Here is a 27,931-nt window from a genome sequence, read left to right as displayed (position 1 = left end):
ATTGACCCCAAGTGTCTTTGGACCTTCACTGTTTCTAGTTTTTTGCCATTTAGAAAGTACCCTGTGTTATTCTTTTTAGGTCCAAAGTGGATGGTCTCATATTTACCTGCACTGAAATCCATTTGCCGCAGTTTTGCTTATTCACTTAATCTACCAATATTTTTGTAAGTATTTTGTATTGTTTCCTCTCATTCTACTGTTTCAGGCAAAATGAAACAATTTGCAATGGTCTACAATACTTAGTTTAGAATCATAAAAATTGCAACCGTATCATCTCTTAACCTTCTCACCATCACTTTGGTTGCCTTATGTATCCTCTCAATAACTGGAATTATCCTATTGGCATTAGTAACCAGAATATAACACAGTATTTTAAACGTAGTCACCATGATTTGTGAAATGGCAGGATTACCCCACGTTTTTAGTTCAATGGTGACTTAAATGTACATCCAACATCTGCTTTGCTTTATTCAATGCTACCGAACATTAACATGATAGCTTCAATTTATCAATCAGGATGCTCAGGTCTCTCATTTGCCATAAAGAGTAAGGGCAACTTCTTTGGAGAAGTGTGGAGCTGTGGAATTCACTTCTTTAGTTAGTGGTTGAAGCAGAAACTGTGCCAGCATTCATGACTAGTTGGATGGACGGATGGTAGAATATGGGAAAGGTGGGGTAAATATGATCAGGCCTACTTGCTTGCATGACGGTAGTTGTGATAGTTGAGGTCGTTATTAATGTTTCACAGATTGACTTTAGCCAAAAGTATTCCATATACATTCTCCTCTGAAACAAGTTATTATACTTGCATTTCATCACAGTAAACAACCCTCCAGGCAGTATGAAAACTTTTTCGCCTACTAGATGTATCAACACTTGCGTTTAACATTCAAAATATGTTAAATTAGGGCAAAACAATGAAAGAATTATTAATGACAAAGTCTTGTTAAAACAAAGGAATAGATACTAAATAAATAGTTTGCCTTTTTTTAATGGAAAAAAACATTAGAAATGAATAGTTATGAGAGGTGAAGCAATTAATAGCGAGAAAATATTACAAAAAACATGAACTAAAAAATGGAAAAGGCAACAGGTTGAGGCCTGCAACCTAGAACAGGAGGGAAGAGGAGAAAGAGCAGGGGCTCTGACAATGGATATTCAAGTAACCTCAAATGAGGAAGCAGTACTACAGGACCAGACAGGGAGGTGATGGCATAGTGGTATTGCCACTGGGCCATTATTTCCAAGCACCTGGGTTCAAATGCCACCACAGCAGATGATGAAATATGAATTCAATAAAAATGACCACAAATTTGTAGTAAAAACTCATCTCACTAATCTGTCTGGCCTTCATGTGACTCCAGGCTCATAGCAATGTGGTTGACTCTTAAATGCCCTCTGAACAAGGGCAATTACGGACGGGCAATAAATGTTGACCTAGCCAGTAAAGCCCACGACAAAACAAATAATGATCTAACACCCACTGTTCAAAAAGACCAATCGGCTTAATTGGTGGCTGTCATCAATACTCACTTAGAAATACACGAGTTAATTAAGATCAGACAGCACGTACTTGTTAAAGGCAAGTCAAATCTGACAAATTCCAGAGCTCTTTGAAATAGTAACAGAATGAAGTGAAGGAAATTGAGTGGATTTTGTGAATATAACTTCATGTTCCAGTGTTTTTTTGGTAATATTTTCTTCTCTATATTAATTGCAATATGGTGTCACATTGGAAGCCTGATAAAATTAAGGTAAAGGAAATATAACATTGCAGAGGAAACTGGCTAAAGAAAATGAAAGTGATCAATTTGTTCCTTACATGAGAGGAATGCAAAGTGACGTCTCCCAGTTCATAATCTGGCAACATAACCTACATTTATAAAGCGTAGTTAACTTAGTAAGAACATCCCAGTGGAGCATAATCAGAAAGAAAATTTACACTGAACCAATGAAGGAGACATTAGGACAAATGACCAGATGGTTGGTCAATGGAGTAGGTTTTAAGTAGCATCTTAATGAAAGAGAGGCAAAGCAGTTCGTGGAGGGAGATCCAGACTTTCAGGCCCAGGCAGATGAAAGAACAGTCAACAATGTCCTCAGCCCAACCATCTTCAGCTGGTTCATCAATGACCTTCCTTCCGTCATAAGGTCAGAAGTGGGAATGTTTGCTGATGATTGCACAATGTTCAGAAGCATTTTGAGTCCTCAGATACTGAAGCAGTCCATGTCTGAATGCAGCAAGGCTGGACATATATGGGCTGACAAGTAGCAAGTAACATTCATGCCACACAAATTCCAGGCAACAACCATTTCCAACAAGAGAGAATCTAACCATTGCCCTTTGACATTCAATGGCATTACCATCACTGAATTCCCCCATTATCAACATCCTGGAGGTTACCACTGACCAGTAACTGAACTGCACTAGCCATATAAATACTGTGGCTACAAGAGCAGGTCAGAGGTTAGGAATCCTGTGGCGAGTAACTCACCTCTTGACTCCCCAAAGCCTGTTCACCACCTACAGGGCACAAGTCAAGAATGTGATGGAATACTCTCCACTTGTCTGGGTGAATACAGCTTCAACAACACACAAGAAGCACGACACCATCCAGGACAAAGCAACCACCTTGATTGGCACCCTATCCACAAACATTCACTCCCTTCATCACTGACGCAGAGTGGTAGCAGTGTATACCATCTACAAGCTGCATTTCAGGAACTCACCAAGGATCCAGAGGAAGCACCTTCCAAACCTATGACTGTTACCATCTAAAAGAACAAGGACAGCAGATGCATGGGAACACTACCTGGAAGTTCCTCTCCTGTCTTGGAAGTATACCACTGTTCCTGCACTATCACTGGGTCAAAATCCTGGAACTCCCTCCCTAACAGCACTGTGGGTGTACCTACACCACATGGACTGCAGCAGTTCAAGGAGGCAGCTCACAACCACATTCTCAAGAGCAATTAGGGATGGGTAATAAATGCTGGCCTAGCTAGCAACCCCCACATCTCTTGAATGAATAAAAAAATGAAGGGCAAATGAAGTGGGGGTTGCAAAAGAGGACAGAGTTGGAGGAACAAAGTTCTGAGATCTTGAAAATGTTAGAGATAAGGAAGGGCAACATCCCCTGGAGAGATTTAAACACAAAGACGAGATTTTAAAGTCATAACATTGGTGGACCAGCAACCAGTGTGGGTCAGTGAGCACTGGAATGATAGGCAAATGGGACATGGCGTATCTAACAGCAGTTAATGCCTTTTAAAAATAATTCATGGCTATGACAGAATGTGAAAAAATGCTATACAAATACAAACTTTTTCTTTCTAATATAAAACATGGACTTGGATGTAGGAGGCACAATCTTGAAATCTGTGGCTTTCAAAAAATAGGGGTGTTTAATTATAAGCAATTCCAGGGAAAAGAGTAAGATGGGCAAATGGTATCTGAAAACACAGAAATGTGCAATGATACAATGCAGGAGGATAAGGAGAGAAAATATAAACTAAATGCTAACACAAAAAATCTGTCTATTTCAGCCTTCAATGATGCTATATCCACAACCCTATGGGATAGTGAACTCTAAAGATTCACAAGCTTTTGAGTGAAAAAATTTCTCATCTCTGTCCTAAATGATTGTCCCCCTCATCCTGAAACTTTGAGCTTGTTCGGAATATTCCATACAGTCTCTCAGCAAACATCCTGTCAAGCCCCTTCAGAATCTTAATGTTTCAATGAGGTCACCTCTCATTCTTCTAAACTCCAGAGAATATTGGCCCATTTTACTCAGCCTTTCATCATAGGTCAACCGTCACATCCCTGGAATCAATCTATTGAATTTTACGATACTGCCTCCAATGCAATTTTATCCTTCCTTAAATATGGAGACTAAAATTGCTGTACAATTATTCTTATATTCTAACCCACTTGCAATAAAGGCCAACATGCCATTTGCCTTCCTAATTGCTTGCTAAGTTTTTTTGTTCCTTTTAGGAGTGCACACAAGGCTCTCTGAACATCAACAAATATTCTACTTTTCTATTCTTACAACCAAGGTGAATACTTCATCTGCCAAGTTGTTGCCCACTCAATTAACCTGTCCATACTGCTTTGTAGCCTCTTTGTATCCTCCTCAGAGCTTGCATTCCCACCTAGTTTTGCAACTTCAGCAATCTTAAATAGATGAAGAGACAAAGTCATTAACATAAATTGTAAATAGCTGAGGTCCCAGCACCGACCTTGCGGCACTCCACCAGCCATAGCCTGCCAACTTGAAATGCCCCATTTACCCCTGCTCTCCACTTCCTGCCGGTTAACCAATTTTCTATCCATGCTAATATATCACCCTCAACTCCATCAGTCCTTATGTGTTGTGGATTGGAGATGAGATTTACTAAGATGACAACGTATTTAGTATTGAGGAGACATTACAGAAACCTTTCCACAAGCGCAAAAAGTTAGAATTGAATAGGTGCGTAAAATTAAACATGGCTTTGGTGAGGTAAACAGAGGTGAACTATTTGCAATGGTCAATGAGTCAATAGGTATAAATTTAAGTTTTCACTGAATTTTACACAGTTGGCGCAAGCTGGGTCCATAATTACATCTATAAAGGGAAGTAGATAAATATTCATAACAAAACTTAAAAGGGTACAAGACTAAGTGGATAATTCTTTCAGAGTGTCCACAGATGGGCAAAATCACCCCGATACTATAGAATTTTGAAGACATTTCAAAAACATCAGCAAAAACAAATGCAGGCCACTGTGGCATCATACTAAAATGTACAAGATCAAGTTTAGTGTGGATTTTTGTGGGCTTTATTAAAAGGGTTTGCACATTTCCCTCTATATAAAAAAATGGCTAAGTTGTCTTTTCCCGAGTTCAAGTTAAAAAGTGTGATAGAAATTGTATTTCTTTCTGCCTGCCTCTCTCCACACACACACACACACACACAGCAACCACACTTCATGCAACCTGTAATCTTTCACTTAGCGACTTTACCCAAACTACCCAACCGCAGTTTACTTTTCTCCAGTAATTTCCAGCGAACAATTTGTCCACATCTCCTGAAGTCTTGCCACTCACAAAAAAATCAAAATCTTTGGGAAAGATCGAGGGTTGGCATTAGAAGCCGAGCCATCGCAACACTTTATGGTGAACCCACGCCTCTCGCATTTAACTGTTATTTGTGGAAGCGGCAGAGCCTCTTCCTTTATGCCTATGTTCAAACTGAGAGATGTAGAGGGGTGGAAAACTTTCCCAGCGCCAAGTAAAACCCACGGAAGGCGAACGCCGGCGGCGGCAAGAACTCGGCCTAGCTTACAGCAGGCGGCAGCCCTTCCACATTGAACAATCCTGGGCGCCTGTACGTACCCGAGCCCGAGGCTTGGGTGACGCCTAGAGCCAGAGGTGAGCGCGACCAGCACCAAGCGCCTCAAAACATCACGCAAAAGATGAAAACCATTTTAACAAATGACTTACCGGGGTCGGCTGCAGAATACATCCTCGGTTAAAGGGGAGGAGGGAAGCAGTTCAGAGACAATATATATTTCCTCCCCTGTACTTGTACAAAATTATATCACAGACGGGAACAAAATAGCGCGCATGAGGAGGTAACGGGAAAGAAGGAAGAAACACATTAATGATTCCCGCTGGGCCGACAGGGGATGGGGATATAGAGTCAGACACAAGGAGACAAACCCCCCCGCGGCCCACACTCTCAACTGAGGCTAGGAGACGGCCGGCCCCACGCGCAGGCGCAGGAGGCGGCCGCCCGGCGTGAACGGCGCCCCCCCACCCATGCGTCTTGACGTCATCGCCAGCCCCATTTCCCCCGCCCCGCCCCGCCCAGCCCAAAAGGAGCTCGCGCCTCTCGCACGCGCGCCCGCCATTCCATCCTAGGGAGGGCGCCAAAGCGGACTGTGCGTGCACCGGGCGTGGGGGAGAGCGGAGGAGGAGAGGAGAAGCAGGAGGGGGGAGAAGGGGAGTAAGGGAGGAGAAGGAGAGGAAGGGGAGGGGAATAAGGTGATTAGTAGGGAGAGGGGAGCAGCGGGGTAAGGGGGCAGTGGGAGTAAGGGGTTGCCAAGTGAGTCGTGGGGCGAGTGGGGGGTTGCGAGGTGAGGAGGGATGGGAAGGAGGGAGGGGGGAAGGGGGGAAGAAGGAGGAGGGAACGGGGAAGGAGGAGGGAGGAGAGGGGGAAGGGGAGGGAATGAGGAGGGGAGGGGGGAAGGAGGAGGGAGGAGAGGGGGAGGGATGGGGGAAGGGGAGACAGAGGGATGGGGAGGGTGAAGAAGAGGGGGAGGAGGGAGGGATGGGGAGGGTGAAGAAGAGGGGGAGGAGGGAGGGAGGGATGGGCGGAGGGAGGGTGAGGAAGAGGGGGATGGAGGGAGGGGGAAGAAGCTCAACGCAAACTGGAGGAACAGCACCTCATCTTCCGACTAGGCACTTTACAGCCTTCCGGACTGAATATTGAGTTCAACAATTTTAGATCATGAACTCTCTCCTCCATCCCCACCCCCTTTCTGATTCCCCCTTTTTCCAATAATTTATATATATTTTTCTTTTCCCACCTATTTCCATTATTTTTAAATGTATTTCCATCCATTGTTTTATCTCTACCTTTTAGCCTTTTTCGAAACGTTAACTGTGCTCCTCTCCGCAGATGCTGCCAGACCTGCTGAGTTTTTCCAGGTATTTTTGTTTTTGTTATGAAACTATCATTCTTCTTCAGCTCTGAAGAAGAGTCATACAGACTCAAAACGTTAACTCTGTCTTTCTCAACACAGATGCTGTCAGACCTGCTGAGTTTTTTCCAGCATTCTTTGTTTCACATTTCCAGCATCCGCTGTATTTTGCCTTTGTGAAACTATCATTAATTGTCATAAAAACCCATCTGATTCATCCAGGCTCTTTAGGGAAGGAAATCTGTCGTCCTTAACCAGTCTGGCCTACATGTGACTCCAACCCACCATAATTTGTGGGTTACACTTCAATGTCCTCTGACTTGGCTTCGCAAGCCACTCAGTCCAAGAGCAACAAATGCTGGCCTTGCCAGCAACACCCACATTCCATGAAAGAATAAATATTTTTAAAATTCTGTTTGACTTTGGATGTTATCCTTTTACATGCTATTTCAAGCAATACAAAACGCGTGTTAAAAATTCAAGGTAAATAATATTTATTGTCGTAGGGCAGAATTTTGCCCTTGGTGAGCAGGCACGGGAAGCCGCGATTGGGACCAAACTGCAGTTTCATGCTGGCGGGCCAAAACACAAGTGGCGGCGCTCAGCGCTGCCTGTGCGGGGGAGGGGGAGGGCAAGCGGGCCAAGCGCAAACTTCACCCGTGTGTGTGAGTGAGCGCTTCATCATCTCCCTGGGGCAGCGCTGTGCCTCAGGGAGATTAAGTGTTGTTTAAAAAAAAAGAAAATAAAAATGTAATCAAACATCTCCCCTCATGGGACTCTGTCACATGAGCAGGGACATGTTATTAATTCAAATTTAAAACTTATTTGCTTTTGGAAACATCATGCCGCCCATCGATGAGGTTTCCAATAAAAAATGCAAAGGTCGCCCACCAACCGTTCGGCTGGACTGGCAACAGAAAATTTAAGTTAATTGATTATTTAATGGTCTTAACAGGCCTTCTAATTGTCAGCGGGTGCGTTGCCAACTCTGGCACCGCCTGGTGACCGAACAATCACGTGACTGTATTGACGTTGGCATGCTTGCCCGATGTCAATAAGCATCATTTCACATTCGAGCAGGTCGGGCGCACACCTGCCCGCCAAGCGAAAATTTCTGCCCGTAGCTTCTTAAAGGAGTTTTCAATGTTTGAAAACGTTGATATTTTCACTTAAAAGCTCATTTTGCTGCATTTAATTATAACATTACTTTCTGTTCCCGTATACAACCTGATGCTTTTATACCATGAAACATTCAATTGGAGATAACGACACCTTGCACTTAGGTAACAGCAAAATACTGCTGATGCTGTTCTTATACTTAGTGCCTTTAATATATCTGTAAAATGTGCCAAGAGTTTGTGTCAGCCTAAAACTGACGCCAAGACAAAGAATGAGGCATAAGAAGAACAGGTATCCAAAAGCTTGGGCGAAGAGATGTTTTTTAACAAGCCTTTTGAAAGAGGAGAGAGAGGTGAAGAGGCAGGATGGATTAGGGAAGGAATTGCAGATTATAGGGTCTAGATGGTTGAAGGGACAGCGGATAATACTGGGGTAAAGGAAGTTGTGGGGGGAGGTGTGGGTGGGTGCACAAAAGGCTAGAGTTGAAGAAATTAATTTTTGAATGGATGGAGAAGGTTAGGTAGGAAGGGTGGAGGCCATGGAGGGATTTGGATTTCAGGTTGAGAATTTTAAAATCAAATGGATGGAATAGAAGGTCAATATATATCAGCGGGTACAAGCATAAAGGGACTTAGTCCAGATTAGAATATCGGTGGCATGGATGATGTTGCACTCTACTCATTGCAGCTTTTTCTTTCTCTGTGTCATTGGAACATAGGACTTAGGAGCAGGAGTAGGCCATTTGGCCCTTCAAGTCTGATCCGATTGTGGTCTCAATTCCACTTTCCCATCTGCCACCCCATTACACTTGAATCCCTTGTCTATCAAAAATCCATCTAACTCTGCCTTGAATAAATTCAATGACCCAGCTCCACTGCTTGCCGGGGAAGAGAATTCCATAGACTAATGAGCCTCCGAGAGAAAAAATTGCCCCTCGTTTCCATCTTAAAAGGGAGACCTTTTATTTTTAAACTGTGTCCACTGCTTCTAGGCTCCCCCACAAAAGGAAACATCCTCCCAGTGGCCACCCTATCAAACCCCCTCAGGATCTTATATGTTTCAATAACATCACCTTTCGTCCTTCTAAACTCCAATGCACATATAGGCCCAACCTGTTCAATCTTCCTTCATTAGATAAGCCCCTTATCCCAGGAATGAATTGAGTGAACCTATTCTGAACTTCTTCTAAAGCAATTATATAATTTTTCAAATAAGGGGTCTCACCAAGGCCTTGTACAGCTGTAGTAAAACTTCACTAAAATGCCTAACATTCCATTTGCCTTCCTAATAACTTGCTGTACCTCATTGCTAACTTTTTGTGATTCATATACCAGGACAACTGGACTCCCCATGTTGCGGAGTTCTGCAATCTCTCTCCAACTATTTAGTAAAGCCCTTTTTAATTCTTCCTGCCAAAAATGGACAAGTTCAAATTTTCCCATATTATACAACATCTGCCAATTTTTTGCCCAATCACTTAACCAATTTGCAGACTCTCTAACGCCTCTTCACAACTTTCTTTCAAACCTGTCTTGGTGTCATTGGCGCAATACATTTGTTCCCTTCATCCAAGTCATTGATGTCCCAACACTGATCCCTGACACTCAACTAGTTACATCTTGCCAACCTGAAAATGACCCATTTATCCCTACTGTCTGTTTCCTGTTAGCTGACTAATCCTTTATCCATGCTAATATATTATCCCTACATCATGTGTTCTTATCTTTTGTTGTAACTTTTGATGTTTTTGGATACCAGGAGAACACAACAAGGCATTATTAAATGGAAATTCTTTCTTTACATTATGAAAGTGAATCATTACAAATAATTCAGATCAATGTTTCTAGAAATGTTTCAAATTCATCAGCAGCCCAGATCCCAAAGTGAAAGGATAATGTCCCAGCAAGTGACTAATCGAGTTCCAGAGCAAGTTATTACTTCAAAATCAACAATATCTTTATTACATGTTAGCTATTTAATTGCCCATCCCTAAAAAAATCCGCATTTCTAATTCTGGGGGATGAAGCCATACAGGTGGCTGAGGTGGTGGTGGGGGAGCATTTTTGTGATAGCGACCACAACATGGTACAATTTAAGCTTGTTCTGGACAAATAAATAGACAAGTTGCAAGAAAATGTTTTGGATTGGGAGAGAACGGATTTTAGTAAAACAAAGCAGGATCTGGCCAAGGTAGACTGGGAACAGCTACTTGTGGGGAAATCTACAGAAGAGCAGTGCGGGGTTGGGGGGTGGGGGGGGGCGTTCAGAAAGGAAATGGGGAGGGTACAGTCTCCCTCTGTTCCCTCTAGGGAAAAGGAAGGAGTAACAAGCCCAGAGAACCATTGATGACCAGAGATATTCAGGTTACGATGAGAAGGAAAAGAGAGGCTTTTAGCAGGTATAAGGGGAGCAAATCAGCGGAGGCATTAGTGGAGTACGGAAAGTGCAGGGTGGAGCTTAAGAAAGCAATTAGGAGAGCAAAGGGGATATGAGAAAGCTCTGACTGGTAAAAGTAGGGAAAATCCCAAGATATTCTATAAGTATATCAATGGGAAGAGGATAACCAGGGAAAGAATAAGGACCAAGGGGGCAATCTATGGGTGGAGCCAGAGGACATCAGTAGGGTGTTGAACGAATACTTCACATCTGTCTTCACCCAATTGAATGACGATGAAGGTAGTGAACTTGGGGAGAGAGACTGCGAGGTTCTGGAGCAAATTGATATGGGGAGTGACAAGGTATTAGAGGTGTTGGCAGGCTTAAAAGTGGACAAATCTCTAGGTCTGGATGATTTGTGTCCCAGAATGCTGAGGGTGGCAAGGGAGGAGATCGCAAAGGCTCTGACGCAAATTTTTAATTCCTCTCTGGCCATGGGGGAGGTGCCAGAGGACTGGAGAACAGCTAATGTATTTAAGAAGGGTTGTAGAGATAAGCCAAGGAACTACAGGCCAGTGAGTCTCACGTCAGTGGTAGGGAAACTATTGGATAAAATTCTGAAGGAGAGAATCTATCACCACTTGGAGAGGGATATTATCAGGGATAGTCAGGATGGCTTTGTCAGACAGAGGTCATGCCTAACAAATTTCATTGCATTTTTTGAGGAGGTGACCAGGTGTGTAGATGAGGGTAGTGCAGTTGATGTTGTTTACATGGATTTCAGCAAAGCATTTGACAAGGTCCCACATGGTAGACTTATAAAGAAGGCAAATGCACATGGGATACAGGGTAATTTGATAAGGTGGATTCAAAATTGGCTTAGTTGTAGGAGATAGAGAGTGATGACAGAAGGATGCTTTAGTGACTGGAAGCCAGTGTCCAGTGGCATACCACAGGGATCTGTGCTGGGTTCCCTATTATTCATCATTTATATAAATGACATAGATGATTATGTGGGGGGTAGGATTAATAAGTTTGTGGATGACACAAAGATTGGCCCAGGTGGTTAACAGTGAGGTTGAGTGTCTTGGGCAACAGGCAGATATAGCCGGGATGGTCAAATGGGCAGATAAGTGGCAGATGGAATTTAACCCTGAAAAGTGTGAGGTGAAACACTTTGGAAGGAGTAATTTGACAAGGAAGTATTCAATGAACGGCATGACACGAGGAAGTTCCGAGGAACAAAGGGACCTTGGCGTGTGTGTCCACAGATCTCTAAAGGCAGAGGGGCATGTTAGTGGGGTGGTGAAAAAGGCATATGGGACACTTGCCTTTATCAATCAAGGCATAGATTACAAAAGTAGGGAGGTCATGTTGGATCTGTATAAAACCTTGGTGAGACCGTAGCTGGAGTACTGTGTGCAGTTCTGGTCCCCACATTATAGGAAGGATGTGATTGCATTGGAGGCGGTGCAGAGGAGATTCACCACGATGTTGCCTGGGACAAAACATTTATGTTATGAAGAGAGGTTGGAAAGACTTGGGTTGTTTTCATTAGAGCAGAGAAGACTGAGGGGTGACCTGATCGAATTGTACAAGATTATGAGGGTCATGGACAGGGTGGATAGGGAGCAGTTGTTCCCCTTAGTTGAAGGATCAGTCACGAGGGGACATAAGTTCAAGGTGAGGGGCAGGTGGAGATGTGAGGAAAAATGTTTTTGCCCAGTGGGTGGTAATGGTCTGGAATGCGCTGCCTGGGAGGGTGGTGGAGGCGGGTTGCCTCACATCCTTTAAAAAGTACCTGGATGAGCACTTGGAATGTCATAACATTCAAGGCTATGGGCCAAGTGCTGGTAAATGGGGTTAGGTAGGTAGGTCAGGTGTTTCTCACGTGTTGGTGCAGACTCGATGGGCCAAAGAGCTTCTTCTTACTGAGATTCTGTGATTTTCAATAGTAAAAGGCTGAAAAAAGTTGATGAATTCTTACCAAATTCTAGTTTTATTTTTATTGAATCCAAGGTGTGGTGGTGTGTAACAGTTCACTCAGGGAGTCTGAGTTGCTGTGGCAACATGCACTTTTAGATACATGTTGTAGTCTGGATCCATGAAATTCAAGATGTAAAACAGATCAAAATTCACATCAATGGGTGAAAATTTAGAATATCAGTCCCCTGCAATGGAAACAGATTAATATCCAGGCAATGCTTACACAACAGGAATAAGATTGGAGATTCAAAAAATTCTTTTCATAATCAAATTGGTTGACCTTTAAATAATACGTGTGAAATTTGATTGTGTGGTTAAAATATATGTCGTCAATTGTCTCCAGGTATGGAATTTAGTCCTAAGCACTTTTGTTATAGTTAGTTACATGACTACAATTGCTAACAACATTTCCCCATTGCACTTATAAAGGAGGATTATGAGCATTCCCCCAAGTAGCGAAACAAGATGACGACTGTTTTATCACTTCTGTTTATGATTTACCTCTTTGCTCGTCCAGGTAATATTTTACTTTTTTTACAAATTCAGAATTGAATTTAACATTGTACTTCTCATGATTCAGTAATTTAAAAATTAATCTTTTGGTGCTTTACAAATGTGTTTTGAGAACATTGAGCACTGGGGATAGTTATGAGGGACAATCGAACAAGTTTTCTCTGCAGTTGGGAACCTCACATGATGGGTGTTCATATCAGGAACTCACCTCCTGGTGCTTCTATCCATTTGTGTGATCATTCTTAAACTCAAGGATGCCCTCCTCCTCCTTTGCTATTGGTATAAATGATTAATCCTTAGCATTAGTTAGGATAAACTCAGACTAGCTGAGTTTCACTTTCTCAATGACTCGGGATATAGGATAATATATGTGGATGATGTATTTCATGGGGGGAGATTTTCGTGCTATTGTGCTGAATCGTCCAGACACAGCACATTGAGGAAAATTGAGCAGCAAAGATTGCATGCCCTCAAAGCAGTCGATTAAATTTTCTTCATGCATTGCACCCAGGTTTACCTGCCCCCTTCCAGTTAGCTCCTGTTGCCTCTGGTGGCCACACCGAAGACATGATTTTACCCTTGGCGGGGTTGCTTGGCCGGGGCGCTTGCAAAGCCAATTGCCACCCGCGATCAGCACCACACCGCGATTTTACACGAGCCGGCCAATTAAGGACCACCCAGTGTGGAACGTGAGCAGCAGTGCTCAGCACTGCCTGTCCGGGCAGGGCAAGGAAGGCGAGTGGGCCTAGCACAAACTTCGTGCATACGTGCGGAAGAGCACTTCAATCTCCCTGAGGCATTGAGCTGCCTTAGCGAGATGAAGCGCTGTTTTAAAAAAATAATGAAGGGAATAAAATTGTCATAAAACATGTTCCCTCGTGACTCTATCACATGAGCTGGGACATGTTATTAATTCAAAAATAAAATTTTTATTTGATGTTTATTTGCTTTAGGAGACCTCATCTCACCCATGGATGAGGTTTCCTAAAAAATGTAAAGGTCACTTGGCCTTTTCACCTGCCAGCCAACCATTAGGCTAGACAGGCAGCATAAATTTGAATTTAATTTGCTTCTTAATGGCCTTAATAGGCCTTTTTAATTGTCAGCGGGAGCGCAGCCGACTCTGGTGCGCGCCTGCCGAATAAAATATTGCGAGACTGCATCATGACGTCGGAGTGCTTGCCTGATGTCATCGTGCGTCATTTTACACTCAGGCGTGTCGGGTGCGTGCCCACACGCTGCGCGTAATATTCTGCCCCAAAACTCAGCTCCCTAGGCCCTAAGCTCCGGAATTCTCTCCCTACACCTCTCCACCTCTTTACCTCGCTTTCCTCCTTTAAGACATGCATTTAAAACCTACCACTTTGACCAGGTTTTTGGTCATCTGACTTAATATCTTCTGTGTCTCCGTGTCAAACTTTATTTTACAATGTTCCAGTGAAGCGCCTTGGGAAGTTTTAATCTTTTAAAGACCCTATACAAATAAAAGTTGTTATTGTTGATAGAGAATGTTAGTAGGTGTGTGATGAGGGTGTGGTGAATTGAACAGTAGCTGAGGCTAGTAGTAAAGTTGGTAAGATATGGATTTGAAGATGCATTCACTGACCTTAACTATTCATTTAATGTTATTGAATTTCTTGTGACACTGCATCCAAGTCTTGGAGGTAACTTCTGGCATTGACCTCCAAGATTATCTGTTACCCACTGTCTTTTGAGTGAGTGTCTGGAGGACCACTGTGGATACAGGGCATCTTTTCTGCACAACTACCAACACCTGCTTCAACCAGTACAGCCTAGCCTTACCTGAAGCTAGGAAGTTACGATTCTGGGTCGTCTGCTGATACATGCAGCCAGTGAACAGCATGGTCAGCTCTGGCTGCGTGCAGCAATCGTGCAAATTTGCAGGCAACAGAAAGTTGCTGCTTGCATTATATTGAACAGATGTGAATGAATCATGCATTGTAATCACCTCGCCCATTTCCAAGAGCAAACTAACTCACCCCCTCCCCCCTTCGCCCAATATAGTTTCCACATTATTCTATTTCTTTCAGGCATTCTGGTACCTTTTTTTTACTGGAATTGCATAGTCTGAGAGTGTGTTGGAGACCAATTCAGTTGTGACTTTCAAAAGAAAATTGATCATTATCTAAAGAGGAAAAGTTTGCAGGGCTATTGGGAAAAGGCAGGGGAGAGGCAGGAGGTGACTTACTCTTACAGGGGGACAGCACAGACAGAACTGGCCGAATAGTCTCCTTCGGTGCTGTGATCAATCTATGATTCTATGATTCTCTGTTCCTTTTCTGAGGGTATATTCCCCCCTCATTGCCATATGGAATTAATGGATTCCATTGGGAATAGGAAGACTCCAAGAGTCACATTTCAGTCTTAAAACCAGCACAAGGTTGGTCTTTCTGAATTTCCTTCTGTACTTCTCAGCAGCTTCATATCAAGTGTTTAATATGAAAACAGCAGCATTTACCATTTAATATTTTTTGTTCAAGGATTGATGACGGAAAAGAAATGGTTAGGATTCATTACCTAAAAGATATTAGAAGGGTAAAAGTTATTATCAAAATTATTATAGTTGGATTAGAGATATATTCTTATGCTCACTGGATATGAGTATAAAGTGGGGAAACCTGTTATATACTCACACCTATACCTTCTTCCACTAAAAATATCAGGGCAAAAGATGAACCATGATTTAAAATCCTACAATCTGACCTGTAGAAGATGTTGGGATCGAATTTCCATGGGAGGTCTCCCTAACTTTGGCTGTTTATATTATTTCTCCATGGTTTCTGTTGATCTCCAAGGCAGGAAATTAGAAAATTTTACCTGGGAATCCCAGGCACTTCTTCATAGGTGAAGCTTGAAGGTAATGTAAATTGCATTTTAACTAGAAAAACCAAAGGCCTGAATTTCACATTTGGGGTGCGCACCAAGTTGGCGGGTGCAGTAGCGGATGTGGAATTCTCTCCCGGCCACAGTCGTATTGCAAATGTGACTTCACGCTGGATGACCAATTAAGGTCCACCCAGTATGAAACACGCCCTCTCAGTGGTCCAGAAAGACCGGGTGGGGATGGGAGCCTGTTGGGTGCCAGGTCCAATGGCGACCCAGCAGGCACTTTAAAACCAGCAGAGGCAGCTCCCTAAAGGCTGCCAGGGGAGAATCTTTGGAGTCTGTCCAGGAAACTGTTTCTCACCAGTGGCTGGAAACATCAGGCAGGAGGGCAATTTGGGTGGGCACTCGGCCCCCCCATTTCTTGGATGAATGCCTCGCAGTCCTTGTGGAGGAGGTCAGTGTCAGGCAGGACACTCTAGTACCCAGGGATGGAAGGAGGAGGCCACCGCACCTGACCAAAAAAGCCTGGGAGGAGGTAGCAGCCACAACATTGTGAGGGTGCACATGGGTGCATAAGGTTCAATGATCTGCTGTGCTCGGCAAGAGTGAGTACTGAGCTGGCATGGATCAGTGTGGAGAAGTGCTGAGGGCTGGCCGCCCCCCTGTGGAGCTCAGGGGTGTTACAGTCTGAGTGCCAACTGTCAATGATGCCAGAGCCGGCCAAGGGGGGTGAGTGAGCCTTGGCTGCTTGGACTGAGTGCCTTGCAAGTTGAGGGCCATGACTCGGATATGCCCTGCAAGGTGTCCCAGAGGTGGGGGGTTGCCAGGCTGCAATGGCGCTGCATGCATCCTCTGTCATTTCAGGAGAAGAGAAGCCATAACACCAATGAAAGAACTAAGGTAAGAGGTGGACACCTTGGAGCTGGAGAGCAGCTGGTTGTGGAGAGGCAGGGGTCTCTGACAAGGGTAAGAGTGCAATGCACAGAGGTGAGTGTGTTGGATTGTGCAAACATTCTTGTGTATTCTCATCGTTTATGGGAGTCTCAAACCTGGAGTCCCCATTGATCATTGAAAGACAATGGCACCATGATGCAGACTCCATTGTCTCACCAAGGTGCTTGGCATGCACAGTGGCAGTGTGATGACTAAAGTAATGATATGTTGTTGTTCTTTCCTAGAATCACCAGCTCGGCCTCAAACACTGGATCCTGAAGAGCCATCCTTGACGTCAGAGGAAGACCGGGCTTTAGATGCACCTGCTTCCTACCCGTCTCTGAACCAGGCATCAGCACCAATGCCAGCGCCTTGGTGGGCATTAGATCCTCAGCTAGAATGTTTGTGCACAGCAGTGAGCGCACTTCACACTTGCTTGAGGAGCAGGTGGAGGGAGAGAGTGCCCAGGGTCCCAGCAGTCGGAGACCAGGACGATGCTGAATCAAAGGCAGATGATGAGCCTCCGGAGTCATCCATTAGGCAGCAGATGCTGGATGTTCAGTGGGATGTGTGGCAGGACCTGACAGAGATCCATGAGGGTCTGTGTGCCATGGTTTCTGTTGTGGAGAAGTCCATGCGGAGCATGAGCACTGCGTTGACCCTCATTGTCGAGCGCACTGCCTCCTCCTTGGAGAGAGTGGCAGCTCCAGGGACAGAATCAGGGGTTCCTGGGGTTGAGCTTGGACATACAAGCCCTCAAAACAGGCAAAGACCTTAGGAGGTCAAGGCCAACACAGTCAGCAGGCTGTCTCCAATGCCGCTGCCAGCGAGGGTGTGGGGCGGGGTGTGGGTGGAGGGGCAACAAGACATAGCACTCGCAAACGTAAGTTTAAGGCACCATGAGCACAATCCCTTCCTAACAGCACAGTGGGTGCACCTACACCACATGGACTTCAGTGGTTCAAGAATGCAGCTCACCACCACCTTCTCAAGGGCAATTAGGGATGGGCAATAAATGCTTGCCAAGCCAGCGATGCCCACATCCTGTGAATGAATTAAAAAAAAAGAGGGACTGTTCACAAGTGATCTTCTGTTCTGCCATGTTTGGCTAATATGCTGTGACCATTAACACCATTTGTTATGTTCATTTGATGTGAGTGCTGACATGATATAAATTTTGCTTTTGCCTTAATGACCTGAGTATGCTTCACTTGTTTTGTAGGTGCAGGGCACAACAGTATCTCATGCTGGACATGAGGGGCTCTAAAATTTATTGTACAGGCACTAAGTGGACTTTGGGTTCAAAGGAAAGAGCCATTTTGGACATCCAGGATGGAGGCAGCACCCCTGGCATGAGGTGGAAGCAGATCTTTAGCAGCCTAGCCAAAGGAGCATTGGATCAAGGTGTCCCTGACTCCCTGAAGGATCTAGAGGTCTGCCTCCACATCCTTGCTGTTCTCCTCACCGGGCTCCTCTTCTGACTTACCACTGTATTCATCCTCTGTGGCCTTTGGAGCTGCCTCAACATCCTCCTCCTTCAGTGAGTCCCCCCTTGAAGAGCCAGACAATGGAGAGCGCAGCATGCAATCATTATCAGTGTCATCTGCACTAGAGGGTATTGTAGTTCTCTCCCTGAACGGTCCAGGCATCGGAAGCACATCTTCAGAAGGTCTATGGTCTTCTCTATCACTGTCTTTGTGGAGGCATGACTCCTATTATAACGCTACGCTGCCTCTGTTCTTGGATGGAGGAGAGGTGTCATAAGCCACCTTTTCAACAGGTAGCCCTTGTCACTCAGCAGCCACCCATCCATTCAGGCTGGAGCACCGAAGAGCCTCGGCACCTGGGAGTGTCTGAGGATGTACGCATTATGGGAGCTGCCAGGGTACCTTGCACAGACTTGCAGAATCTGCATCTTGTGGTCACAGACTATTTGGATGTTCATCGAATGGAATCCCTTCCTGTTGACAAAGGCACCCGACTGACCCGCTGGCGCCTTGATGACCATATGTGTGCAGTCAATTGCACCCTGGATGTGGGGAATCCCAACAATCGCTGCAAAGCCTCTGGCTCGCTCAGCCTGGCTGGCCTCATCTATACGGTACTGAATGAATGTCTTTACCCGCCTGAACAGAGCATCAGTCGCCAGCTTGATGCAACTTGGCAACTGATTGGGAGATACAACAAAAATCCCACACTGACCCCTGGAAAGAGCCGGAGGCAATAGAAGTTGAGGGCCTCTGTGAACTTCAGCGCCACTGGCATGGGGTGTCCACCCACACAGTTGAAGGTGATCTCAGGCCCAATTATCTGACAAATGGAGGTCACTGTCTCCCTTCAGCATTGCACCTCAGACATATTGAGGTATTTGCATCGCTGACTATAAACCCTGGCAGGGGATAGTGGCGCCTTCTGTGGCTCCTTCCGCCTTGGACAACCTGCTGGCCCTGCACCCCTTGTGTCTGTGCCTCTCTTCCCACAGGTCACTCCCACAAAAGCTGCATAGGGACACCTGGCCTCCTCTCCTTTCTGTCCCTCTCTTCTACCTCAGAGGAGGTACCACCATCAGTGAGCACAATCCCCATTACCAGGGTATCAAAAGGCTGTCTGTTGCCTGGAAGGGTCCACACAGTCAAAATCCTCTGGGGGGCCTTGGAGACACCAATGAGTCCTGAAATAAGGCCTGGAAATGCCTCCTAAACTCCTCAGTACTCACACTGGCAATGCTGCAGACCCTTTTTATCCTGCCCTTGGATGATGTTTCATTAAAAGTGGGCTTGTTTTGCCTGTGCAACGAGTGCTAAATTGCGTGGGCAACATAAAATCAGGATCAATTGCATTTTTAATGGCCTTAAGTGGCCCTTTAATTGTTGGCGGGCGCAGCTCCGACACCCACGTGTGCCTGCTGACCTGAAGATTGCTCGCAAGTGGGATGACATTGGGGTGCTCACCTGACGTAATCTAGTGCTATCTCATGTCCGTTCGGGTTGGGCGTGCACCTGACTGCGCAACGTTAAATACTGGCCAATGTATTTTTCAATAGATGTATAATTAGTGACCTAAGATGATTAAGGCTCCCAATGTTTTACGTATGTGTACAATTAACTATCAGTAATGGAACATTTTGTGTTTGAGGCTGCATCATCAGTCACCATTTAATCATGATATTCAATTCATACCACACCAATAGTTACCCAAGGCTTTTTTTTAATTGCTAATCATTTTATTTTGACAGTGACTATTAAAATCATAAATGATCAATGTTTCATCTTACTTCTGTTACTTCTTGTTAGGAGAACTGGATGATGTTATCTTTTAACTCTGGGAACCAGCCTTAAATTCCACTCTGTCTAAATGGGCGAAAAGTCCTTTCACTCTCGGCTATAAGAGTCCTACTTGAATAAGTTTGGGCTGTCTCAGTTTATCTTTTTATTTATTTGTCCACAGGTTGTGGGCATCACTGTCTAGGCTAGCGTTAGTTGCCCATCCTTAATTTCCCTTGAGAAGGTGGCGGTGAGCTGCCTTCTTGAACCACTGCAGTCCATGTGGTGTAGGTACACCCACAGCGCTGTGAGGGAGGGAGTGCCAGGATTTTGACCCAGTGACAGTAAAGGAACTTAGTGGGTCACAGGACATAAATGAATATAAGAATCATATTTTCCTTTTTTTTAACTAATAAAATAATCTCCCTGCTTTATACCTACATTTACTGTTTCACTAAAACCAATGAACAGAGAAAAACTGTCCCTAAATTGTCAATCCCATTCAATCAGCTGACAGGATGAATGATGTGGGAAAGGAAAAAATGGTACACTAGCATAGTGGGAGGGGGCAAGTGCTTTTGAGATTGGGAGTAAGGCACATTGCTTGTGTGAAGAAAGTCTTACTATGCGTATAAATGTACTATACGTGACCTGGAAGTGCTGGATGCCCAAAATTGGAAGTGTTCCATTCTCTAATATCCCTCTAATATTATTTGGTCAGAGATGTAATAGGTTTTGAGCAAGGAATAGGTGGGACAAGGACAAAAGGAAGGTCCATGATACATGATAGGGTGGAAGACAGGAGAGATTGGATAACAGAAAAAATGATAATCTGCAGCTTGTGCATTTGATAGATCCTGCAGGTTCTTCCCTCTCTAAATGTTATCCCTCCATGTGACTATACACTGACATGCTAGATTCTTACAGTCACCTAAAAGGCTTTTCATTGTTGTTTTGTATTTAGCCTAGACCCTCACAGTAGAGAGCCACAGCAGCTTGATAATTGAGAGCACTTTCTAAAAATATATCCTGAGTATTTTTTACTTATATACTTCAAAAATTTGTTTTGAAGTGAAAACATTTTGGAGTATCAGTGTGTGACACTTAATCTGCAAAGTTCTGAAACTGCAGGGCAGTGCCAAACAGAAGCCAGGTGCCATTACTATTGTTACATGGAAAATTGAAGGAATATTGCCAGCTTTCACAAAACCCTTGGCAGCCAACTAACAACAGCTTTGGCAGAGTCCCAAGAACAGACTGATTACCCTTTGTTCTCAGGCAACAGGGGTCCGAGAAACTTCTGTTAACTCCTCACAACATTGGGGGAGGAGTCAGAGAAAGTAAACTATTGGGAGTAAATAAATAAATGTATGATCCTATTGGGATCTAATTGGGAAGACAGCCAATCCAAGTTTAAAAATGTAAATGGTAGTTCATTTCAAAGAATTTTATAATAAGCATTTCCTTTAAGAATAGTATTAGTTCCCAATTATGCCTCAATTTGTATCTTCACTGCCAACAACAATTATAAAGTGCTTTTAACTTAGTTCACAGGAGCCTGTCCATCTACAAAGCACATGTCGGAAGTGTGATGGAATACTCTGCCCTTGCCTAGATGAGTGCAGTTCCAATCATATCTTCCAAAAGAAGCAGCCCACTTGATTAGCCTCCTATCCATCACCTTAAACATTCACTCCCTCCACCTTTTAGGTGACAGAAAGAAACAAGTATGTCAGCGTATAATCACAGGGAGGGACACATTTAGAGAGAGAACAATCTACAGGATCTATTGAATGCACAGCGCAGCAGTGTATACCATCTACAACATGCACTGCAGCAACTCACCAAGGCTCTTTCAAAAGCACCTTACAAACTTGGGATCTCTACTACCAAGAAGGACAAGGGCAGCAGACACATGGCAACATTACGTGCAAGATTCCTTCCAAATCATATAACATCCTAACTTGAAAATACCTGATGAGTTGCATCCTAGGATATTAAAGGAAGTAGCTACAGGGATAGTAGATGCACTGGTAGTAATCTTCCAAGAATCCTTAGATTCTGGAAAAGTCCCAGAGGTTTAGAAAACTGCCAATGTAACAACCTTATTCAAAAAGGGATGGAGACAAAAAACATGTAACTATAGGCCAGTTAGCTTAAGATCTGTCATTGGGAAAATGTTAGTCCATTATAAAGGATGTAATAGCAGAGCATTTAGAAATGCATAATTTAATCAAACAGAGTCAGCATGGCTTCATGAAGGAGAAATCATGCCTGAAAAATTTATTAGAATTCTTTGAAGAGGTAACAAGCAGAGTAGACAAAGGGGGTAGATAAAGGGGAACCAGTAGATATAATATATTTGGATTTCCAAAAGGCGTTCGATAAGGTATTGCACATAAGGCTACTTAATAAGAGCCCTTTGTGTTTGGGGTAGTATATAAGCATGGATAAGAGGATTGGCTAACTAATAGAAGACAGAGAGTTTGGATAAGGGGGGCATTTTCAGGATGGCAACCTGTAACTAGTGGAGTGCCACAGGGATCAGTGCTGGGACCACAATTATTTATGATGTAAATGACTTGGATGAGGGAAGTGAATGTATTATCACCAAGTTTATGGATGACACAAAAATAGCTGGGAAGGCAAGTGGTGAGGATGACACAAAAAGTCTTCAGTGGGATATAGACAGGTTAAGAGAGTGGTCAAAAACTTGGCAGATGGAATATAGTGTGGGAAAATATGAAGTTATGCACTTTGGCAGGAAGAATAGAGGAGCTGAATATTATTTAAATGGAGAGAGACTACAGAAAGCTGCAGCACAGAGGGGCTTAGGGTCCTTGTGCATGAATCACAAAAAGCTAACATACAAGTTCAATAGGTAATAGGAAAGGCAAATGAAATGTTGGCCTTTATTTCAACGCTAATGGAGTGTAAAAATAGGGAAGTCTTGCTAAAACTATACAAGGCACCAGTTAGACCACACCTAGAATACTATGAACAGTTTTGGTCCCTTTATCTAAGGAAAGATACACTGGCATTGGAGGCAGTCCAGAGAAGGTTCACTAGGTTGATCCCGAGGGACTTTCTTATGAGCAGAAGTTGAGTAGGTTGGGCCTGTACTCATTGGAGTTTAGAAGAATGAGAGGCGACCTTATTGAAACATATAAGATTCTTAGGGGGCTTGACAGGGTAGATGGTGAGAGGTTGTTTCCCATTGTGGGGGAGCCTAGGACCAGAGTGCATAATCTCAGAGTAAGGAGTCGCCCATTTAAGACCGAGATGAGGAGGAATTTCCTCTCTCAGAGGGTAGTGAATCTGTGGAATTCTTTAGAGTAGAGGGCAGTAGAGGCTGCGTCGTTATGTATATTCAAGGCTGAGAAGAACAGATTTTTAATCAGTAAGGGAATCAAGGGTTATGTGGAAAAGAGGGGAAAGTGGAGTTGAAGATTATCCATCTCATGATCTCATTGAATGGTGGAGAAGACTCGATGGGCTGAATAGCCTACTTCTGCTCCTTTGTCTTATGATCTCATGGTCTTAAATTTATCGCCGTTCCTTCACTGTCACTGGGTCAAAATCCTGGAACTCCCTCTTTAATAGCCCTATGGGTGTACCTACACCACATGGACTGCAGCGGTTCAAGAAGGCAGTTCAACACCACCTTCTCGAGGGCAATTAGGAATGGGCAACAAATGCTGGCCTATAGTCAACAAAGCCCACATCCCATGAACAAATAAAAAAAAAGGGACCCACTTCTGGGTCTGGTATTCAGTTTGGTGAAATCTATCACACACAGAAAACCACTCTAAAATCACAGGGAGTGACTGACAGACAAAACCACTCCGAAATCACAGGGAGTGACTGACAGACAGAACCACACCAAAATCACAGTGAGTGACTGACAGACGTAACCACTCCAGACTCACAGGGAATGACTGACAGACGGAATTACTCTAGACTCACAGGGAGTGACTGACAGACAGAACCACTCCAGACTCACAGGGATTGACTGACGGACGGAATCACTCTAGACTCAGAGTGACCGACAGACAGAACTATTCCAGACTCGTGGAGGGACTGATGGACTGATCCTGATAACAGAAACAGACTAAGAGAATTTGGTTTGGCCTTTATCACTAAATCATAATTTTGCTGCCTCACTTTATAAAAAAACGTATTCTTTCATGAGACGTCAGCATTGCTGGCAAGGCTAGCATTTGTTGCCCATCCCTAATTGCCCTTGAACTGAATGGCTTGCTCGGTCATTTCAGAGGGCAGTTAAGATTCAAACACATTACTGCGTGTCTGTAGGCCAGACATGTAGGCCAGACTGGCTAAGAACGGCAGATTTCCTTCCCTAAAGGACATTAGTGAACCTGATGGGCTTTTACAACAATCAGCAATAGTTTCATGGTCACCTAGAACACATTCTCCTCCTGCAATCTGCACATTTTGTTCTATCCACCTTACTTCCTCTTCTAAAATATCTGATAGCATACCTTGTGCGCAACAGGTTTTCCCGTCCATCTCTAGATCCAGCTGGACCACATCAAGGATTATTTTGCCTCATTATCTTGTCAAAACAATCTCCTACTCCTGAGTTATTATGAAGAGCAAAGATAACCTTTGGCTTCTCTCCTCCACTATCAGCCATCTCCTTAAACAGTAAATCTGATGTAGGGTCATCAAACTGAAATATTGGGCAGAACTTAATGATCTCCCTGAGGTGAATTTTGAGGCAAGGCAACATTTAATCAGGGGTGGGACCCCGTCTCCTTTCCACCTCTGTCCCAGGTAAGTAATCAACCAGTAGTGGGCGGGGAGAGGCGCCACCCAGGGAACCCAAGAAGCAAAACCCTGTCGGGCTCGTTTGCAGAATCCCAGGGGATCGCTTGTTCAGTGACTGGTCGAGGGACCCGTCAATGGGCGTCTGAGGACCAGCCCTTCTTCCCCTTCCTCTTTCTGCCCTTCCACCAGCCGAACCCTCTCCCCGCGATCCCTAGCCTGCCCTCGCTCATCAGTGGCCTGGGTCCCTCACTGATCCTAGGCCTCGGGTGGGTGCATTGCCAAGGCTGCTATTGCTCCCTGTGGCGCTTCCTGCAGTGAAGCAGCTGTCCTCTGATTGGTCGGCAGCTTTCAGGGGACAGGTCTTTGATCCTGGGGAGGCCAGCCACTGGCCACTTAAATGCTTGATTGGTGCTTAATACAGCAGGCCTTCCCCAGAGGAATTGATGCAGGCCTTTCATTGCCTGGATTAAATTCCTCCCATTAACCTTGTTTCTCCCTCTCTGTGATGGTGCCAGACCTGCTGCATATTTCCAGCATTTCCTGTTTTTATTTTTAGGGGAGATTTTCTTCTCAGTTCCATTTATTTTCGCACCTGTGACATGGAACATTCTCATCTCTGCAAATTGTTTCGTTTCATAGTAACTTCAAATATTGTATTGAAGCACAATTAAAGCGCTTCAGACAATTAAAAAACATCATGAGGACAGCTAAGGTAGAAATAACATTTTTACAACAGGCAGGAAATTTGCTTTGTGTATGAAGTGCTAAGATTGTTGTTGTGTTTATTCTATTTGCAGTTATCGCTTTACAATGCTACTCTTGCAACAATGTGGAGAGCAATACAGTCTGTAATCAGAAAACACCTCAAAACTGCACGGGTAGTCAGGACAGGTGTATGATATCTAAGGTCACCACAGAGATCTGTAAGTTTACATTCCTAATCGTTCTATCAAAGTGCTGCAAAATCTGTCATTTAAAATCCATTCTTTCTAATGCCATTGTTGAACCTCATGAGATGTCCATCAATGTTATAGTTTTTTGTGGCTTCAGATTGTTGCATCAACCAATTATATAGAGGTTTTTCAATTCAAATGGAACATACAGAGGTGCATGAGGGAAATAGGGTTCTCCTGGAGACAATTCTGGTCCTTGAAATGGTTCGATGCAGGAAAACAACCCATAACGTCCTCACCTTCACCATCATTGTGCCTGTCCTGAATATATTAAGGGAAATTTAAACTCTACAAGTTAGAAATTTGTCTCAGGCCAGGCTGCAGAACAGGCTGCACGTTACACACAGCAGCTCATAATCAGTTCCACTCTACTGTAATGAAACTGAATATCAAATTTTGTGTATAACGGGCAGTCAATACGATACCATGTGTTTCGCTCCACTGTCTGAGATCAATTTCTGGCCCTTTAAGTGTTTTTCCTTTGGGCAACATAGATAATGTTCAACGAACATCAAGAGGATTGGTGATTGTCTACAATACTGAGTTTAACTATAAACTCTGATTACTAATGTAAAATGTTTTATTCATTCATGGGGTGTCGCTTGCTAGGCCAGCATTTATTACCCATCCCTAATTGCCTTTGTTAATTGCTGTGGGTCAGGAGTCACATGTGGGCCAGACCAGGTAAGGATAGCAGATTTCTTTCCCTAAAGGACATTAGTGAACCAGATGGGTTTTTATGACAATTAGCAATGGTTTCATGGTCATCATTAGACTTTTAATTCCAGAATTTTATTGCATTCAAAAATTCCACTATCTGCCATAGTGGGATTCGAACCCAAGACCCCAGAGCATTACCCTGGGTCTTTAGATTACCAGTCCAGTGACAATACCACTACACCACTGCCTCTCCCTAATATGAAATTATACAACACAATAAACTTCCAAAAAATGTTTTATATACTTTCTCCATCTCTTCTTGGCACATAATAACCTTGAGAGGAAGGTGAATTGATGGCCTGGTCTTATGCTTCTGCTAATTATGCCTTTTAATTGGCCACTGGACAATGCAAGAAAGCAGCCATAGTGATTTATTGCAGCATTCCTGTCCATCTCTGTGGCACAGCACCAGAGTGGCCCTCCTAACAGCAAGGCTAAGATCAATAATATTTTGTGAGAATCATATGTGTAAACCTGTTTCCTGCTACTCCAGGCCACCTGTTTTTGGAACTTCCATCCGCAACCACGCAAGATCAGTCTGATAATGTACAACCCTGATTAAAATATTAGCATGAGTGATGCTTAAAGCTAACAGGAGTTTAATTTATTTTCCCTCTCCATCATTCAGTTGGACAACAGATAACTACTTTGAAAAAAGGCTGCATTGAAAGCTCGAAGTGTACTGGAACCATCAGCGTCATATTCATCAGTGCTGGGACTGAATGCTGTGAGACTGATTTATGCAATGTGAATGGCTCAGCTACTTTCAGTGAAAGCAAATTGATGCTTATAGCTTCTGCAAGCTTCCTTTACATAATCCTCAAGTTTGTAAACTAATTTGAGTTTTAACATGTAGAATGCAGCATTTGCTTGAGCAATTTAAATACCATTACTAACTGCATACCATATTACTGAGATAAAAACAAAAAAACTGCGGATGCTGGAAATCCAAAACAAAAACAGAATTACCTGGAAAAACTCAGCAGGTCTGGCAGCATCGGCGGAGAAGAAAAGAGTTGACGTTTCGAGTCCTCATGACCCTTCGACAGAACTTGAGTTCGAGTCCCCGACTCGAACTCAAGTTCTGTCGAAGGGTCATGAGGACTCGAAACGTCAACTCTTTTCTTCTCCGCCGATGCTGCCAGACCTGCTGAGTTTTTCCAGGTAATTCTGTTTTTGTTTTACCATATTACTGATTTTACTTACAGCTCAGGTCCATCATCAAAATTAATTGATTCATGTTGAAATTTCTATCTTGGTATTCATGCTATGGCTTACGACAATGATCCCATATTGACCAAAATGCACCCACATGTCACCAAATGCCTACAATTCTGTTACACAACAAACAAAACAAAACAAAGATTAACAAAATAAGTTAAAGAAGCCCAGGTATAAACTGAACACTTACTGTCCCCATGATCAATATCACTCATGATCATGGCCAGAAGAACTCAACTTGTAACTTTGGATAAGAGTTAAAGCGGGTGTTATTATGGCACAATTAAAATAAAAGACTTAAAGCTTCCACTAAAATAGCATAAGGACAAATTTAATATTAGTATTTGTATAAGACATCACTGGCGCAAATATTTATCCTCATTTTATTGTAGAGACATAATTGCATTCAATTGTAATGTAAAAAAAATTGTACATCACTATAGCATGCTATGCATTTGTCATTCTTTATTAGAACTGCAATTAGAAACATGTAATTCTCCTGTTTGTGAAGGGTCT

The 27,931-nt window shown here is 43.6% G+C and overlaps 2 protein-coding genes across 2 annotated transcripts in view; one reads left to right on the top strand and one right to left on the bottom strand.

Moving 5' to 3' along the window:
* LOC121278681 (protein argonaute-2) overlaps positions 1 to 5,771 on the bottom strand; it is a 74,852-nt gene extending 69,081 nt beyond the window's left edge. Inside the window, exon 1 of the mRNA XM_041189020.1 lies at positions 5,492 to 5,771. Within this exon, the coding sequence (XP_041044954.1) occupies positions 5,492 to 5,513 (22 nt within the window). The 5' untranslated portion in view covers positions 5,514 to 5,771. The remainder of the gene's footprint in view (positions 1 to 5,491) is intronic.
* Positions 87 to 27,031, top strand: LOC121278849 (prostate stem cell antigen-like). The gene is made up of 4 exons (XM_041189308.1): positions 87 to 164; positions 12,604 to 12,691; positions 25,319 to 25,444; positions 26,823 to 27,031. The coding sequence occupies exons 2-4, from the start codon at positions 12,640 to 12,642 to the stop codon at positions 27,029 to 27,031; spliced, it is 387 nt and encodes a 128-aa protein (XP_041045242.1). The 5' UTR covers positions 87 to 164; positions 12,604 to 12,639.
* Positions 27,032 to 27,931: the final 900 nt, after the last annotated feature.

The sequence above is a fragment of the Carcharodon carcharias genome, chromosome 6 (assembly GCF_017639515.1).
Source record: "Carcharodon carcharias isolate sCarCar2 chromosome 6, sCarCar2.pri, whole genome shotgun sequence".
Taxonomy (NCBI): domain Eukaryota; kingdom Metazoa; phylum Chordata; class Chondrichthyes; order Lamniformes; family Lamnidae; genus Carcharodon; species Carcharodon carcharias.
The sequence above is the reverse complement of the archived record's forward strand: the minus strand, read 5'-3'. Positions and strand labels throughout refer to the sequence as shown.